General features: G+C 37.1%; 1 protein-coding gene across 4 annotated transcripts in view; it reads left to right on the top strand.

Moving 5' to 3' along the window:
- Positions 1-10,049, top strand: part of ICA1L (islet cell autoantigen 1 like) — an 88,900-nt gene extending 78,851 nt beyond the window's left edge. For all 4 annotated transcript variants that reach the window (XM_042995090.1, XM_015541005.2, XM_015541004.2 and 1 more), the window contains one exon: positions 6,862-10,049. In XM_042995090.1, coding sequence (XP_042851024.1) covers positions 6,862-6,977 — 116 coding nt within the window. In that variant the 3' untranslated portion in view covers positions 6,978-10,049. The remainder of the gene's footprint in view (positions 1-6,861) is intronic.
- Positions 10,050-19,556: the final 9,507 nt, after the last annotated feature.

Below are 19,556 nucleotides of genomic sequence, written 5' to 3'. Positions count from 1 at the left end.
CACCGGGAGGGAGTCAGACCTGGTACCAGAGGGATGGATCTGCAGAAGCACAGCGTTGGGTGTTTGTGCGGTGCAAGCAAGTTCCCTGACAGGAACTAGTTCCCTTTGTGGTTTTGGCTGGGGGATGGGTGAGGGAGATGGCGCTGGCGAGCGTCTTTGTTCCCCGCCAAGCTTCGCTCTGTTGTCCAGGGCTCAACAACTCTCCCTCCCGTTGTCCTCCATCCCTCCCGCTCTCCAAGTAGATCTGTTAAGTTATAACCTTCCAGATGTTAAGTCCCACTTGCTGTCAGAACACACTCCGTCCGGCCCCTCCGTTTTTGCAAGCCAGACTCGGGGTCTCTGCTTTGCTGGCAGGCCACCTCTCCGCCCCGGCTCCCTCCCGCCAGTCCGTGTAGTGCACACCGCCTCTCTGCCCTTCCTACCCTCTTCTGTGGACCTCTTGTCTACACTTGGCTCCGGAGAATCCGTTCTGTTAGTCTTCTGGCGATTTTCTGGGTTATTTAAGCAGGTGTGGGTGGAATCTAAGTGATCTGCAGGATGCGGTGAGCCTAGCATCCTCCTACTTTGCCATCTTCCCAGAAGCCCCCTCGGAAAAAAATATTTTTAATAAAAAGTAAAAATAAAAATGAATGTTTTTCTCTTTCTATATTCAAGAAAAAGAAACTAAAAAAACAAAAAAGAGAAAAAAAAAGAAATCGTTTGAAAATTTGAAAAAGTGAATACTTTTAGTGTACTGTAGTAGACTAAAATAAAGTGATGGAAATAGAATTTGAAAAAAATTTACATAAAGAGAAAAATGTAGTAAAAAATTAAAGAAAAATATTTTTAATAGAAATTGAAAGTAAAAATGAAGTTTTTCACTTTCTGCATTCAAGAAAAAGAAAAAAAAGAAAAAAAAAACAAGCAAATCGTTTGAAAATTTGAAAAGGTGAATACACTGAAGTAGACTAAAATAGAATGATGGAAGTAAGATAGAATTTGAAAAAATTTACCCAAAAGTAAAAAATATAGTAAAAAAATTTTTTTAATAAGTGAAAATAAAAATGAATTTCTTCTTTCTGTATTCAAGGAAAAGAATAGTGTAAAAGAGAAAAAAAAGAAAACGAAAGAAAATTGAATAGATGGACCTCCTAACATATTGAAATAGGACTTAAATTACTTCGTTTTCCCCTAGAAGTCAGACTATGTAGCACTTAATAGTCATAAACTAAGTAGGCTGTGAGACTTGTGTTCTTGAAGGGTGAGGTTGGCCCAGTTGGGCAGGGCTCAGTGTAACAGCTCCGTTCCCCACTAGATGGCGCCTCTAGTACACTGGGGCGGACTGCTGCAGCGCTCGTAGGCCATATGTGCATGCACAGGAGCAGTGAAAATGGCATCACCCAGCTACCTAGTCTCTAGTATGGGAACTCCATTCTCTCCGATCAGCAATCGTGCACTGTCCTCTGTCTTCAGCTTTCGTCCACTCGCTGCTGCTTCACTGTCCATGACCAAGCAGTACCCCTCTCCCACGTCTTGTCTCAGATGCAGCTCTTTTCCCTGGTCCCTTATTTCTGAAGGACTGTGGCTTTGACCCGTTCTGTCCCTCTGCGGGAGGGTCTCACTGAACAATGGCTGAATGCCAGCTCCACCCAGGAACGCCTGCTGGACCCTGCTCCTACCAGTGCCCCGAGACTGTGGCCAGGTGCCAGCCCGCCCCAGAAAAAGTTCGTGAGATAGTGTAGCAGCAGCTTTTCAGGGATTATGGAAAATCACAACACACATCTGACACCAGGCTTCACACTTAATGACCTTGTTCCAGCACCAGCGAATGTGGCTGTTTTCTGGGGTCTGTTGGGACTAGGTGGCTTCAACAGTCTCTACCAATTGTCCTTCCAGCAGTGGAACTGCTTTTCTCCATGTGGCCCGAGAACCTCCTGGACCCCACTCTGTTCCTAGGGATTCCCCCCTTCCCACCAGAGCACCGCCAGGTATCAAGCTGCAGAATTTCAGCCTTTGCACTCCCCCTTGTTTACCGTCTTAATGGGATTTAAACCCTCTCCTTTCTCTTTTCTCCCTTTTTAGTTTAGTCCCTGTGGCTGTTTCAATTTTCCACTTTGTCTCCAGCTGCTTTTGGGGAGGGGTGCTTTTCCCATATTCTCCCCCACCCCAGTCTCTGTCCTCTCTACACCTGCAAAGGCGGCTCCCTGCCCATCACCAGCTTCTCTCTTCCCAAGTTCACCTCTACATGCCACATACCTGCTGAATTCTGTGGTTCAGGTTGTGCAGATTATTGTGTTAATCCTCCAATCAGTTTTCTAGGTGTGTAGGATGGTTTCGTATTGGTCTGGCGCATTTCACGGACACAAGACACACAAAAAACTTCCATGCTTTTCCTGTATACCACATCTTCTTTATCCATTTATCTATTGATGAACACATGGAGTGCTTCCATAATTTGGCTATTATAAATAATGCTACAGTAAACATAGAGATACATACATCTTTTTGGCTTAGTTTTTTCATTATTTGGGTAAATACCCATTAGTGGGATCATCTGATTAATTTTTTGAGGAACCTCCATACTGTTTTCCACAGTGGCTGCACCAATATGCATTCCCACCAACAGTGTACAAGAGTTCCTTTTTCTCTACATCTTCACCAACCCTTGTTGTTTCATGTGTTTTTGATTTTAGCCATCCTGACAGCTATGAGGTGATATCTCATTGTGGTTTTGATTTGCATTTCCATGATGATGACTGATGTTGAGCATCTCTTCATGTGTCTGTTGACCATCTGGATGTCTTTGGAACAATATCTGTTCATGCCTTCTGCCTATTTAAAAAAATATATTTATTTTTGAGAGAGAGAAGGGGGGGACCAGTGGGGGAGGGAGGTGTAGAGAGAAATGGGGATAGAGGATCTGAAGTGGGCTCTGCACAGACAACAGAGAGCCTAATGTGGGGCTCAAATGCACGAACCATGAGATCATGACCTGAGCTGAAGGCAGCCGCTTAACCGACCCAGCCACTCAGGCACCCCTCTTCTGCCCAGTTTTAATTGGATTATTTATTCTTTGGGTGTTGATTTGTATAAGTTCTTTTCATATTTTGGATACTAGCCCTTCATTTATCTTTTCCTATTCAGTAGGTTGTCTTTCTCTTTTGTTGATTGTTTCCTTTGTTGTTCAGAAGCTTTTTAACTTTGATATTGTCTTAATTGTTTATATTTGCTTTTGTTTCCCTTTCCTCAGGAGACATAGCTAGAATGACCAATGTCAGAGAAATGACTGCCCATGCTCTCTTCTAGGATTTTTATTGCTTTAAGTCTCACATTTAGGTCTTTAATCCATTTGAGTTTATTTTTGTGTATGGTAAGAAGGTGGTACGGTTTTCCCAGCCCATTTGTTGAAGAGACTTTTTTCCCATTGCATATTCTTGCCCCTTTATCATAGACTAATGAACCATATAACTGTGGATTTATTTCTGGGTTCTCTGTTATGTTCCATTGATCTATGTGTTTATTGGTGTGCCACTACCATACTGTTTTTTCTTTTTTTTTGTACCATATTGTTTTGATTACTACAGTTTTGTAATATATCTTGAAATCTGAGATTGTGATGTCTCCAGTTTTGTTCTTCTTTTTCAAAATTGCTTTGGCTTTTCAGGATCTTTGGTGGTTCCGTGCAAATTTAGGATTATTTGTTCTCAGTTCAGTTAAAACTGCTGTTGGTATTTTGATAGAGATTGCATTAAATCTGTAGGTTTCTTTGTGTAGTATGGACATTTAACAGTGTTTGTTCTCCCAGTCCATGAGCATCTGTCCATTTATTTGTGTCATCTTCAATTTCTTTCATCAGTGTGTTATAATTTCCAGAGTACAGCTCTTTGACATCCTTGGTTAAGTTTATTCCTGAGAATTTTATTATTTTTGGTGTAATTGTAAATGGGATTATTTTCTTAATTTCACTTTTTGCTGCTTCATTATTAGTGATAGGAATGAAATGGATTTCTATACATTGATTTTGTGTCCTGCAACTTTAATACATTTGTCAGTTCTAGTACTTTTTTGGTGGAGTCTTATGGGTTTTTTCTATATATAATCATGTCATCTACAAATAGTGGAAGTTCGACTTCTTCCTTACCAGTTTGGATGCCTTTTATCTCTTTATGTTGACTAATTGCTGTGGCTAGGACTTCCAGTACTATGTTGAATAAAAGTGGTAAGAGTAGGCATCCTTATCTTGTTCTTGACCTTAAAGGAAAAGTTCTCAGTTTTCACAATTGAGTATGAGGTTAGCTATGGGTTTTTTTATATAAGGGCTTTATTATGTTGAGTTATATTTCCTCTAGACCTGCTTTGTTGAGGGTTTTTATCCTGAATGGATATTGTACTTACTTTGTCACATGCTTTTTCTGCATCTGTTGAAATGACCATCTGGTGTTTATCCTTTTTCTTATTGATGTGATTGATGTATCTCATTGATTGATTTGCAAATAATGAACCACCTTGCATTCCAGGAATAAATCCCACTTGATCATGGTGAATGATTTTTTTTTTTAATGTATGGTTGGATTCAGTTTGCTAGTGTTTTGTTGAGGATTTTTGCGTCTATATTGAGAGATATTGGCCTGTAGGTCTCTTTTTTTGTGTTTTCTTTATCATGTATATCACATATACATGAATTTACAAATGCACATAATGAATTTAGAAGTTTTCCTTCCTCTTGTACTTTTTGGAATAGTTTGGGAAGGATAGGTATTAACACTTTTTTAAATGTTTGGTAGAATTTGCCAGTGAAGGTGTCCAGTCTGGGGATTTTTTTTTTATTACTGATTCAATTTCATTGCTGTTAATTGGTCTGTTCAAATTTTCTATTTCCTCTGATTCAGTTTTGGGAGATATGTTTCTGTGAATTTATCCATTTTTTGGCATATAACTTTTCATAATATTCTCTTATCCTTTCTGTGGTGTTATTTCTCCTCTTTCAGTTCTAATTTTGAGTCCCTTTTTTTTTTTTTTTTAATGAGTCTGGCTAAAGGTTTGTCAATTTTATGATCTTTTCAAAGAACCAGCTCCCAGTTTGATTGATCTGTTTTATTGGGATTTTTTAGTTTCTCTTTTATTTCCACTCTAATCTTTATTTCCTTCCATTGGTTTTGGGTTTTGTTTCTTCTTCATTTTCTAGCTCCTTTACATGTAAGATTAGGTTGTTTGAAAATTTTCTTGCTTCTTGAGGTAGGTCTGTATTGCTCTTTTCCAGGATACTTATTAATGGTCCCCTTGTTCACTCTCAGGTATCCTAGTTTAATGACAAATTATTACTACTTTACAGATGGGTAAATAAGAGCCCTTGAGGTAAATGACTTGCCATAATTACTTATTAGTAGGTAGTGTGCTGAGGACTCAAGGCCAGAACTGACACTAACTTGGGAGTTTTCTAGAAATAGAAGTGGATATAAACAGAAGCCTTTCACTCTGTCCTTATCTTTGAGGAATGGGATCCTCCACAGTCCAAACTACAGTCCACTGGTTTGTGGAAAGTGGGAACCATGTTTGTAAAAGAGGGTTGCCCTAGACTCTTCTGCATATGATTGCTTTCCATTCTCTTCTCACTGAGTCACTCATTTCATATCTAGGTTTTTATATTGTCCCCTGGGTCTTAGCTCTGCTACTGGATCCCTTGACCCTCAAGAGCGTAGCCTTCTGAGATGACTCACCTGTGTGCCATTGTGCATTCTTTTACTAGTCTCAGCCTTGAGTCTAAATGTATATCCTTGAAATATTTGCCCCAGTACAACCTGTAGACTATTGATATATATGGTTTTCTAGTCTCCACAGAGAGGTAAGAGGGAATTGGTTAACAGAAAGTTGTACCTGAACACAATCCACTCTATAAGATGTTCATCAAGAATTTGTAAAGTGCACATGGAAAAGACAAAGGAAACTGCTGTAAACCAAAATAGGAACTGTTGGGTATGTTAATGTAATAGGATCGGAAGGATTTTCTTCCCCTTATGTTTAATATTTCAGTATTTTATCATGTAGATTTTTAAACACATTTACAAATGTAATGTTCCTACTTTGTAGGAACAAACGTTACTTTTACTTTTGAACCTTACCTGAGAGACTTCTATAAACTATCTCAGTGTTTCTTTTTTATTTTTGAGAAAGACAGAATGTGAGTGAGGGAGGGGCAGAGAGAGAGGGAGACACAGAATCCCAAGCAGGCTCCAGGTTCTGAGCTGTCAGCACAGAGCCTGACATGGAGCTCAAACTCATGAACTGTGAGATCATGACCTGAGCTGAAGTTGGACACCTAACCAACTAAGTCACCCAGGTGCCCATCTCAGTGTTTCTAAGAAGCCTTTACTACCACCTGCCTTTTTTACTTTTTTTTTAATTGAAAAAAAATCTTTTTAATGTTTTTATTTTTTGAGAGAGAGAGAGGGAGGGAGGGAGAGAGAGAGAGAATGAGCAGGGGAGGGGCAGAGAGAGGGAGACACAGACTCCAAAGCAAGCTCCAGGCTCTGAGTTGTCAGTACAGAACCTGAACATGGGGCTCGAACCCATGAACCATGGGATCATGACCTGAGCTGAAGTCAGACGCTCAACCGACTGAGCCACCCAGGTGCCTCATTTGCCTTTTCACTTTTAATCATTTCTCAGAGCAACATGAAAATACTTACATATAAGGTCCTCAGCAAAGCACAAGGTACCTGCATTCACGTCTCAGAATTACCAAGGAGATGTAATTGATAGTTCATTCTTGTCAGTCGTCTTAAATTTTTGTATTCAGAAGAAGCATCTACTTTAAAATCATGTAAATGGTGATGTGATTTAAAAAATATGAGACTCTTCATTGTGTTTTTTCTTCTTTAATAGCTCCCAGCAGTGGTAACCAAGACATGTCAGCCTGGTTCAGTCTATTTGCAGACTTGGATCCACTTTCAAACCCAGATGCTATTGGACACTCAGATGATGAACTTCTTAATGCTTGATTGAAATTATGTCGTCACTTCAGTGGCCTTGAGACACCAGTTTTACAACATACTGCCTTTGTGGAAAGGAGTTTATATTGTAACACATATACAAAAGCATCGTGTTCATGGATATAACACTTTTTAGCCAACTTTAAACAGATGGTAAGGACCACATCTGAATAGATTAAGTATCTCTTTAGTATCTTGGATCTGCAGCTATCTTGATAATATGTTGAAAATATTACAAACTATTGAGTGTGAAATGGATATCAAAATTTGTTTCAAGATAACAGGAAGGAATAATTCTGTAAATAAGGAGTTGGGCTTTTTTCTTTGGAAAGCCTTTTATGTTCAAGTTGCCTTGCTGGCTGTGAGACTCTATATGTGGATAAAGACAGCATGTAAATTGGGTTGTGATTTGGGGTTGGTTTTTAAATAAAACCGTAGCAGGGGGAGTTTTCTGTTGTGGAAAATAGCACTAGAACCAGACTAGTTTTGTTTTTAGCTAGAAAAATAGATTAAGATTTGAGAACTCAATTTGCTTTCATGAAATCACAGAGAACTTGGTGCTTTTCTCCACCTGGAGGCTAAAATGTAGTATTAGTTTTTTTCCTTCATACAGAATCGTGGACACCCCTCAATTCCATGATTGAATTTTCATAGGGAAGTAGCAGGATGATTTGTTTGCTAAATCCATCCTCTGCAGAAACATAACCCATCTCCTAAGCCACAAGAATGTCTAGTAACATTCAAGACATTGTACAGGTGTCTCCGGGCCTAGTTTTTTGTTTTTTTTTTTTTTTTTTTTTTTTTACACATTGCTACCGTAATATACAGTATTCATATTCTTTCTGAAAAGAAAACAAGGGGAGGACAATCCCTAAGCAAGTGGCAATAGTATTCCTGAAATTACCCAGAAACTTCTTTCTGAATGAGGGAAAAATGCTAAACAACTTATCCTTATACATGTAAGGGTACACCTATCCTTACGCATTCACTTACAACCTTTTTCTTGACATGATTTAACCAAGATTTTCTGGCCATCATAGAAGGCTCTACATGATCAGTAAGAACCGGTCTTATTTTTCCACTTTTTTCCTTTTTGTGAGTGACATCATCTGAGGCTCTGCTTGATTACTATGGAAAAACTGTTATCCTTACTGGAGGGAAGTTAGTGTAAGCTAATGAACACATAGCCACTGTATAAATGTGTCAGTCAATATCCTGTTCTTTTTTCTTGCCCACCCTCTGTTTTGAGACAATTTCTTCAGAATAAGAAATTCTTATTTTTGACATCCAGTTCATTGCATCTCCATAAGGAAACATTTTAACTAAGTTGTTCACAGCAGTTTCCATGTGCTCCTAGTTTTAAACAAGCTTATTGATTGTTTACCAAAGAATGGATTGTAATGTCTGAGTCACTGTATATAGAAGAAACAGACCAGGGTGGGTAAAGTGCCATCCACCTCCATGCATAGCATTCTGGCCTAGCTAGCTACAATCTGAACCACCCAGGAGCTCTCCAGAAAATCGCTACTATGTTGCAATACTGCAGAGGCTGGAAAGACCTTACCTGAGGATCAGAAACATGGACTCAGGAAAAGATTATGTAATCTTTTCATGCTTATTTCCATTTTTTTATTTGGTTACCCTTTCAGAAGGATTTTTTTATTCAGTAAAATTCTCCAGAATGCACTAGTACTGTTAGTGTTCTGCCAAATTCAATCACCAAGGGTCGTGATTCATAATCATAATTTAAATTCTATGCCTATGGTGACTCTGTGCTCTCAACTTCCAGAAATTGCTAACTTTATATCATGAGTTTGTGCCATTTTTCTTTAACTAATTTCCTTTCACTAATGCATTAGTTCAGAAATAATTTATGTATTTCCTTCACATGCACGTTATCTTGTATAAACAAAGACACCTCACCAAAGAGGAAAACCACTGGTTTCGCCAAGCCAGAACCCTGAATTCCAGACTATAAATGTGTACAGATAAGGACTTCAATTTTCAAAGAAAGAACAAAAGTCCTCAAAAAAAAAAAAACAAACAAAACAAACCCTCACACACAATAGATCTTATTCAGTTCTGAGATTCTCTTAAAATTTCTTCTCTCAATACACAGTGTGTGGTTGTTCCTTTAACCCAAAAGTAACATTAACTGGCTTAGCAAGTTCAGTTATAATTTCAACAAATCTAACAACTCCATTTTTGAAGAGCACATTGAAAACTTTGTTATTAAAATGAAGGTAACCATATTTTTTTCAGTATTAATTATTTGAAGTTCAGTCATTACAGGCCAGAAGCAGAAATCTGGCTATATTACACCTACATTGCTAATAAAGGAAACAAACCACATATTTAGTAGGGAGTGAAAGGAAGGACAGGATAGACATAGAACACAAAGGGTGATCAGTTGCTATTTGCCTAAATCTAGATCAAACATTCAATAAGAAGTAAATTAACCTTAACCAAAGGTAAGCTGAGAACTCTCTCAGAGTAAATGTATCGTTTTTATATTAAATGGGGGAAAATAATATCTCCTACTTTTTAATTCCAAATAAGAATGCCTTTAACCTTTGAAAAGCCCTGAAGAACTAAAACTTGTCTAATCTTTCTTACAACCACTTTACAAATTAGACAGGAATACCAGGGCATATTAAGATCAGATTGATGTAACTTTGTATTTTTTTGAAATCTTTCATTAATTGTAAAACATAGCTCTGATATGGTTAGAAACAAACTGTATTGTAAAAAATAGGTTTCAGTATTTGCACAATGAAAAGTGTTTGCATTTCACCTATAGATATTTATTTCACGTAACTATCTTTATAGACCATCTGGAAATGTAGAGATCTTTACAGCTTAAGAACAAAAGGAAGTTTATGCTCTATTTTACTGAGCCTCTTTTAATAGAGATTACAAGATGGCATAAAACAAAAAAGTTTATTTCCTGAAATATTCAACACAAACGCAATTATTGTTAACCTATTCAAAAATTTAGGTTTTACCTCAGGACCATAGTAGAAAAAGGTAGTTTGAATTGCTATAGATAACACAAAATGAAAATAAAACCAAGGCAATTAATATCTTTGTGAGACTGATTCTTTTTAACTTCATACAGAAGGGACTTTGTAAGATATGGGAAATAACAGAATGTGTATTTTTTGTGTGTAAATACACTCAGTAACAAAATACAAACCATAAATATATCAAAATTTTGAGCCTAGAAACAACCAATGAAATATAAGCAAAGTATTTAACCTGACTTGCTGAAGGCAGGAATAAAAAGAAGAAAGGCAGTACTGATCTAGTTTATTTCAGTCTTCCACAGTATTGGCAGGGCCCTGTGTTTTCTTTGAGCAATGAAGCCAGCCCAAGAATCTTGGGATACTGAAATTAAATTATGAAGGAAAAACAAATTTTAAATATTAATTCAGCAGTACTGAAAGTAATGCACTTAAAACATACAATGGTAAATTGTTTAAATATGGCAATGAAAACCTATGGAACAGGATGAGTCACATCAATATGCCAAGCTTTAATAAAATATCTCATTTTTATGTGCCATTTAAAAAGACTAAAAAGTTGAATTAAAAACTATCCTTGGTGGGGCATCTGGGTGGCTCAGTCAGTTAAGCGTCTGACTCTTGATTTCAGCTCAGGTCATGATCTCATGGTTCATGGGTTTGAGCCCCACATCTGGCTCCATGCTGGCAGTGTGGAGCCTGCTTGGGATTGTCTCTGTCCCTACCCTACTCTCTCTCAAAATAAGTAAAGAAAACCAAAAACTGTTCTTGGCATTTAAAGTCAAAACATGGTTCTTCACTCAATGGTGTAAATAAATGATCAAAGTCCAAAAAGTAAATACCAAAAGGAGATCCTGGTGGTGGTAATAGGTAAGATTTTGAAGTGTTTTTACATTAAAGAAAAAAAGTTTGCTTTTTCCTCACATCAAAGTAATATCCATTCAAGAAAAATCATCTACAGCCCTACCATCCAGAAATAACAACTATGGACATTATATACTATTTTATAGTGCATTTGGGCTCACATATTTTTTTAGGTTTATTTATTTTGAGAGAGAGTGTGTGGGGGGGGGGGAGGGGCAGAGAGAGAGAGAGAGAGAGAGAGAAGCCCAAGCAGGCCTCTGCACTGTCAGCATACAGCTCAGTGCAGGGCTTGAACTCACAAACTGTGAGATCATGACCTGGATAGAAGTCAGACTCTCAACCAACTGAGCCACCCAGGTGCATCATTAAATTATGACCCAGGTGATTTCATTTTGTCCTCTGTCTGAAATGGCCATACCAAATTAAGATTAAAAAAATAATTTTGGGGGTGCCTGGGGGGCTCAGTTGGTTAAGCATCCAACTTCAGCTCAAGTCATGATCTCACAGTTCATGGGTTCAACCCCAGAGCCCGGAGCCTGCTTCAGATTCTGTGTTCTCCCCCGCCCCTCCATTCATGTTCTGTCTCTCTCAAAAATAAACATTAAAAAAATTAATTTTGACCAGACTCATCTATATACTTGCCTACAAGAGACTCATTTCAGACCAAAAGACCTGCATTTTTAAAGTGAGGGAATGGAGAAACATTTATCATGCAAATGAATGTCAAAAGAAAGCCAGAGTAGCAGTACTTGTCTCAGACCAACTATATTATTCTTTCTAAAGTTTATTTAAGCAATCTCTACACCCAACATGGGTCTCAAACTCATGAGCCTGAGGATCAAGAGTCACTTTCTCTTCCAACTGAGCCAGCCAGCCCCTGCCCTGACAAACTAAACTTTAAAACAAAAATAGTAATCAAAGAAGTACTTTATATAATAAAGTGTTGGAACAATCCAACAAGAAGATATAACAACTGTAAATACCTATGCACCCAACGTGGGAGTGTACAAATACATAAAACTGTTAATAACAGACATGAAGGAAATAATCGACAATAATACAATAGTAGGGGACTTTAACACCCCACTCACATTGATGGACAGATCATCCAAACAGAAAATCAACAAGGAAACCATGGTTTTAAATGATACATTGGACCAGATAGATTTAACATATTCAGAACATTCCATCCTAAATAGCAAAATGCACATGGAACATTCTCCAGAGTAGATCACATATTAGACCACAAAACAAGTCTCAACAAATTTTTAAAAGTCCAAGTCATAGCATGTATCTTTTCTGACCACATGCTAGGAAACCAGAAATCAACCACAAGAAACATCTGGAAAGAGCACAAATACTTGGAAGTTAAATCACATGCTACTAAATAATGAACGGGTCAACCAAGAAATCAAAGACATCAAAATTACATGGAAAAAAATGAAAATAAACACAATGGTCCAAATTCTTTGGGATGCAGCTAAACTGATTCTAAAAGAAATTTATAGCTGCTAAACTGATTCTAAAAGAGAAGTTTAGAGCTATATAGGCCTACATCAAGAAGGAAGAAAAATCTCAAAACAACCTAACCTTACACCTAAAGGAGCTAGAAAAATAAGAATGAAACCCAAACCCAGCAAAATGAAGGAAATAAATAAAGATTAGAGCAGAAATAAACAAAATAGAAAACTTAAAAAAAAAAAAAATAGAACAGATCACTGAAACCAGAAGCTGTTTCTTTGAAAAGATCATAACATTGATAAACCTCTAGCAGGACTCATTAAAAAGAGAGAGGGAGGACCCAGATAAACAAAATCACTAATGAAAGAGGAGAAATAACAACTAACACCACAGAAATATAAGCAATTATAACAGTATTATGAAAACCCATATGCCAACAAATCGGACAACCTAGAAGACATGGATAAATTCTAGAAACATATACTTAGCAAAACTAAAGCAGAAAGAAAGAAATTTTGAGCAGAGCAATTATCAGCAATGAAATTGAATCAGTAATCAAAAATCTCCCCAAAAAACAAAAGTCCAGGACCAGATGCCTTCACTGGCAAATTCTACCAAATATTTAAAGAAGAGTTAATAGGGACGCCTGGGTGGCTCAATTGGTTAAGTGGCTGACTTCGGTTCAGGTCATGATCTCACAGTTTTTGAACTCAAGTCCCACATCAGGCTCTGCTCTGACAGTGAAGAGCCTGCTTGGCATTCTCTCTCTCTCTCTCTTTTCCTCCTCCACTTGTACACACTTTCTCCCAAAATAAACTTGCAAAAAAAAAAAAAAGATAACATCTGTTTTTCTCAAAATACTGCAGAAAATACAAGAGGAAGGAAACTTCTAAATTCATTCTACAATTGATCTTAGCCAAAAGGCCAAGAAGCGATTTAAATTCATTCTATAAGGACAGTATCACCCTAATACCAAAACCAGATAGACATCACACACACACATACACACACACACACACACACACACACACACACAGAAAAAACAAAAAAACAAAAACAAGAGAACTACAGGCCAATATCTTTCATGAATAAAGGATGGAAAAATCCTCAATAGTAACAAACCAAATCCAACAATACATTAAAAAATGATCCCACATGATCAAGTGGGATTTATTCCTGGGATATAAGAGTGGTTCAATATTTGCAAAAACAATCAACATGATCTATCACATCAACAAGAGAAAAGATAAAAACCATATGGTCATTTCAATAGATGCAGAAAAAACATTTGACAAAGTAAAACATCCATTCATGATAAAAGCCCTCAACAAAGTAGGTTTAGAGGGAACATACCACAACATAATAAAGGCCATACGTGAAAAAGCCACAGCCAACATCATCCTCAGTGGTGAAAAACTGAGAGCTTTCCTCCTAAGGTCAGGAACAAGACAAAGATGTCCACTCTCACCACTTTTATTCAACACTTTTATTCAATAGTACTGGAAGCCATAGCCACAGCAATTAGAAACATAGAAATAAAAGGCATCCAAATTGGTAAGGAAGAGGTCAAACTTTCACTATTTGCAGATAACATGATACTAAATACAAAAAATTCTAAAGACTCCACCAAAAACTACCAGAACTGATCAATGAATTCAGTAAAATCAAAGGATACAAAAATCAGTGTACAAAAATCGGTTGCATTTCTATACACTAATGAAGCAGCAGAAAGTGAAATTAAGAAAACAATCCCATTTACAACTATATCAAAAACAATAAAGTATTTAGGAATAAACTTAAGAGGTGAAGGACTCTGAAAATTATAAAAACACTGATAAAAAAATACTGCTAAAATGTCTAAACTACCCAAAGCAATCTACAGATTTAATGCAATCCCTATCAAAATGCCAACAGTATTTTTCAAAGAACGAACAATCCTAAAATTTGTATGGAATCACCAAAGACCCCGAATACCTAAGCAATCTTGAAAAAGAAAAAACTAGAGGTATCACAATTCCAAATTTCAAGTTACATTACAAAGTTGTAATTAAAACGGTATAGTACTGGCATTAAAAAAGACCAGTGGAGGACAGCAACATGCAGAAGGCTGAAACTAGACCACTTTCTCACACCATTCACAAAAATAAACTCAAAATGGATAAAGGACCTGAATGTGAGACAGGAAACCATCAAAACCTTAGAGGAGAAAGCAGGAAAAGACCTCTCTGACCTCAGCCGTAGCAATCTCTTACTCGGCACATCCCCAAAGGCAAGGGAATTAAAAGCAAAAGTGAATTACTGGGACCTTATGAAGATAAAAAGCTTCTGCACAGCAAAGGAAACAACCAACAAAACTAAAAGGCAACCAACGGAATGGGAAAAGATATTTGCAAATGACACATCGGACAAAGGGCTAGTATCCAAAATCTATAAAGAGCTCATCAAACTCCACACCAGAAAAACAAATAACCCAGTGAAGAAATGGGCAGAAAACATGAATAGACACTTCTCTAAAGAAGACATCCGGATGGCCAACAGGCACATGAAAAGATGTTCAACGTCGCTCCTTATCAGGGAAATACAAATCAAAACCACACTCAGATACCACCTCACGCCAGTCAGAGTGGCCAAAATGAAGAAATCAGGAGACTATAGATGCTGGAGAGGATGTGGAGAAACAGGAACCCTCTTGCACTGTTGGTGGGAATGCAAATTGGTGCAGCCGCTCTGGAAAACAGTATGGAGGTTCCTCAGAAAATTAAAAATAGACCTACCCTATGACCCAGCAATAGCACTGCTAGGAATTTATCCAAGGGATACAGGAGTACTGATGCATAGGGGCACCTGTACCCCAATGTTTATAGCGGCACTCTCAACAATAGCCAAATTGTGGAAAGAGCCTAAATGTCCATCAACTGATGAATGGATAAAGAAATTGTGGTTTATATACACAATGGAATACTACGTGGCAATGAGAAAAAATGAAATATGGCCTTTTGTAGCAACATGGATGGAACTGGAGAGTGTGATGCTAAGTGAAATAAGCCATACAGAGAAAGACAGATACCATATGGTTTCACTCTTATGTGGATCCTGAGAAACATAACAGAAACCCATGGGGGAGGGGAAGGAAAAAAAAAAAAAAAGAGGTTAGAGTGGGAGAGAGCCAAAGCATTAGAGACTGTTAAAAACTGAGAACAAACTGAGGGTTGATGGGGGGTGGGAGGGAGGGCAGGGTGGGTGATGGGTATTGAGGAGGGCACCTTTTGGGATGAGCACTGGGTGTTGTATGGAAACCAATTTGACAGTAAATTTCATATATTAAAAAATAAAAAAAATAAATAAATAAAAAATTAAAAAAAATAAAATAAAAAAAAAAAAAAAAAAAAAAAGAGGTGGAACACAGTCCTTGCCATAGTGGGCACCCAAAAATGGAAGACTCTTAGCTCTCTCTAAATATCTGAATATCATATATACCTTTATACATACAATTGCTCTTATACAACAATATAAATTAGAAAATGAAGATATGTATTTTATATTATTGTTTGGACCTTAAAAATAAAAGAAAGGCATCACATCAGAACCCCAATTGTAAAAAAAAAAAAAAAAAAAAAAAAAAAAAAAAAAAAGACCAGTGGAATAGAACAGAAAACCTATAAACAAACCCATAGTTATATGATCAATCTTCAACAAAGGAGGAATGAAATATCCAATGGGAAAAATTCTCTTTAACGAATTGTATTGGGAAAATTGGACAGCAACATGCAAAAGAAAGAAATGGGACCACTTTCTTACACCATACACAAAAATAAACTCAAAATGGATTAAAGACCTAAATGTGAGACTCAAAGCCATAAAAGTCCTTGAAGAGAACACAGGCAGTAATCTCAATGACCTCGTCCATAGCAACATTTTTCTAGATATGTCTCCTGAGGCAAGGGAAATAAAAACAAACTATTGGGACTACATCAAAATACAAAGTTTGTACACAGCAAAGGACAGTCAACAAAATTAAAAGGCAGCCTACTGAATGGGAATAGATATTTGCAAATGTCATATACAATAAATGTATGGTATCTAAAACATACAAAGAACTTACACAAATCAACACCCAAAAAACAAGTAACCCAATTAAAAAATGGGCAGAAGACATGAATAGACATTTCTCCAAAGACATCCAGATGGCCAACAGACACATGACAAGATGCTCAACATCAGTCATCATCAGAGAAATGCAAGTCAAAACCACAATTAGATACCACCTCACACCTGTCAGGATGGCTAAAATCAAAAGTACAAGAAACAAGTTTTGGCGAGGATGTGGAGAAAAGGAACCCTTGTGCACCATTGGTGGGAATGCAAACTGGTGCAGCCACTGTGAAAAACAGTATAGATGTTTCTCAAAAAATTTAAAATAGAACTATCTTATGATGTGATAATCACACTGTGTATTTACCCCCAAAATATAAAAACACTAATTGAAAGGGATATATACGCCCCTGTTCACTGCAGCATTATTTACAATAGCTGAACTATGGAAGCAGCCAGTGTCCATTGATAGATGAATGGATAAAGAAAACGTGGTGTGTGTGTGTGTATAAAATATTTATTATGGAAAATTATTCAGCCATAAAAAAGAATAAAATCTTGCCATTTGCAACAACATGGATGGATCCAGAGAATATAATGCTAAGTAAAATAAGCCAGAGAAAGACAAATACCATATGCTCTCTCTCACATGTGGACTTTAAGAAAAAAAAGGGGGTGGGGTGGTGGAAGAGAGACAAACCAAGAAACAGCCTTAACTATAGACTGATGGTTATGAGAAGGGAGTTGGGGGGGGGGGCGGAACAGGGCATGGGGATTAAAGAGTATGCTTATAATGATAAAAAAAATTAAATACTTTGTAAGTCTTTTCCTCAAAATGTCAGGTAAAAAAAACACCAAAACTGATTGAAGTCAGCTCTGCCTCTCTAAAAGTTGTGCTTCCAAATTAAAATACTTCTTGAAATTTCTGCACCTGTGCAACATTAAAACTAACAGAGCTTGCAAATTCATGTCAGTAACTTCTTTGGTAAGGAATTGGTGTCTAACTTGGGTACTTTCTCTTCACCCTCTGAACCAAGCTACACAGCAGCTAAAGTAACAAAAAGGATGAGAAAGGAAAATGAGGCAATGACCCAATAGCACATAATCTGCAATGATACTGAATGCCTGTATTTTATTAATGCTACTGTTCTGGAAGTAGCAGTGAGGCTTTGTGTTTGAGTTCTATAGTCAGACTCGGTTCAATGCCAGACTTTGACATTTCCCAGATGACCATGGAAGAGTTTGTCTAATTCCAATTTGGTCATCCACAAGATAGTAAAAATAGCAGTGTTTGTTTGGCTTTATAGGATTATTGTAAAGATTAGGGTAAACAGTTAACATATAAAGTGGCTGGTACTTGGTAAGCTACTGATAGTGTTACCTATTTATTGATTTAAGTTCAATATCCTTGACTATATAGTTATCCCTTGAACAATGAGGGGTGGTTAGCTACCCCCACCCCTACATAGAGTTAAAAGTCCGTGTGTAATTTTTGAGTCCCCCAGAACTGAACTACAAATAGCCTACTATTGACCAGAAGGCTTGCCAATAACACGTCATATAGGTTATATTATCTGTTGTACTCTTTAACGTAAGCTACAGAAAATATTAAGAACTCATGAGACAATACATTTACAGTACTGTACAGTAGAGTACTATAACTTATTGATACCATAAGTCATGTGTTTACAAGTTTAATCATCTGTCAGTACCTACATCAGCAGTCTTACACAAAACACCATAGATGCAATGTAATACTAACACTAGACATCAAAAATGAAGATAGTGTAAAAAAAATTCATATTCATAACAGTTCACGCATTGATAATGACACAGCATCAGTATGATAGCTTTACAGTAGCCTAGTATAATCCATATGATTGCTTCACAGTAGCCTAGCCTATAATGAATGGATTCTTATATTTTTATGGCATATATTAAGTAGTAGTGTCATTCATAATACAGTATTGGAAAAGAGTACATTTTTAAAAACCACTTAACCTGTGATGATAGGCTGATATAGTTGCTTCAGTTATGAGAGGCATACTATAATGGAATTCTTTGAAAGCAATGATATAAAACAAAACTAACACATTAATCTTATACTAAATATCACTTACCTTAATGCCTATGTAAGGATAGGTTATCCATTTCAAGTCTTGTACACAATGTTCTACACAATACTTAGGCAATATAATGATGACAAAAATATCTCGTGCAGTTCTTGCCATACAAGATTTTCACGAAGACCCAACATACACAACAGATAAGTTTATTAACAGTAATGGCATGATTAGTTACTATTAAGTGAAAGCATCATAAAAGTCTCATCTCACATTGAGTAGTATACTGGCTGAGGAGGAAGATGAGGAGGGTTGATCTCATGGCCTTTGGGATGGCAGAGGCAGAGGAGGTGGAACAAGGCCAGAAAGTTAGGCACACTCAGTGTTAACTTCATGGAAATATATTGTAATTTCTGACATGCCTTTTCATTTCTCTAAAAATATTTCTATATGGTATCAATCCTCCTTCCACCATTTGCTTTAGTTTCAGTGCCTGTATCACAGAAGGATCCAGGTTATGAAATTAGTCAAAAGTAGTTGTGAATAACCAGAACCCTTCTGCCAGATGGTCTAATGTCAATGTTTTCTGGCACTGCTTCTTCCTCATCATCTAGCACTGGTTTGGTAGCACTCATCTCCATCAAATCTTTTAATTCCTCTGGTGTTGTGTCCATTAGGTCTTGAATTTCTCCAAGATCCAAATATTGAAACTGTTTATACACACACACGCACACAATCGTTTTTACAACATCCAAAATCTCATTATTTCCTCGACCGTCATAAATCCTGTGAAGTCATGCACAACATCTGGACACAATTTTCTCCAGTAGTTATTTATCCTATTGGGTTTCATGGCTTTCACCACTTTTTCTGTAACAGTGATGCCAGACATCTTCAGTGGCATAATCCTTCAAGACTTTCATGAGGTTCTATTGGGGTTCTCTTCCATAGTGTTGACAGTGCTTTCTATTAAGTACAGTGTATAACGAGCCTTGAAAGTCCTTATGACCCTTATCTACAGGCTGAATTAGAGACACTGTGTTGAGGGGCAAGTAAACCACTTTGATGTCTTTGGTGTTGAACTC

Source organism: Panthera tigris, chromosome C1, assembly GCF_018350195.1.
Source record: "Panthera tigris isolate Pti1 chromosome C1, P.tigris_Pti1_mat1.1, whole genome shotgun sequence".
Lineage (NCBI taxonomy): Eukaryota > Metazoa > Chordata > Mammalia > Carnivora > Felidae > Panthera > Panthera tigris.
This window is presented reverse-complemented; position numbering and strand designations above follow the sequence as displayed.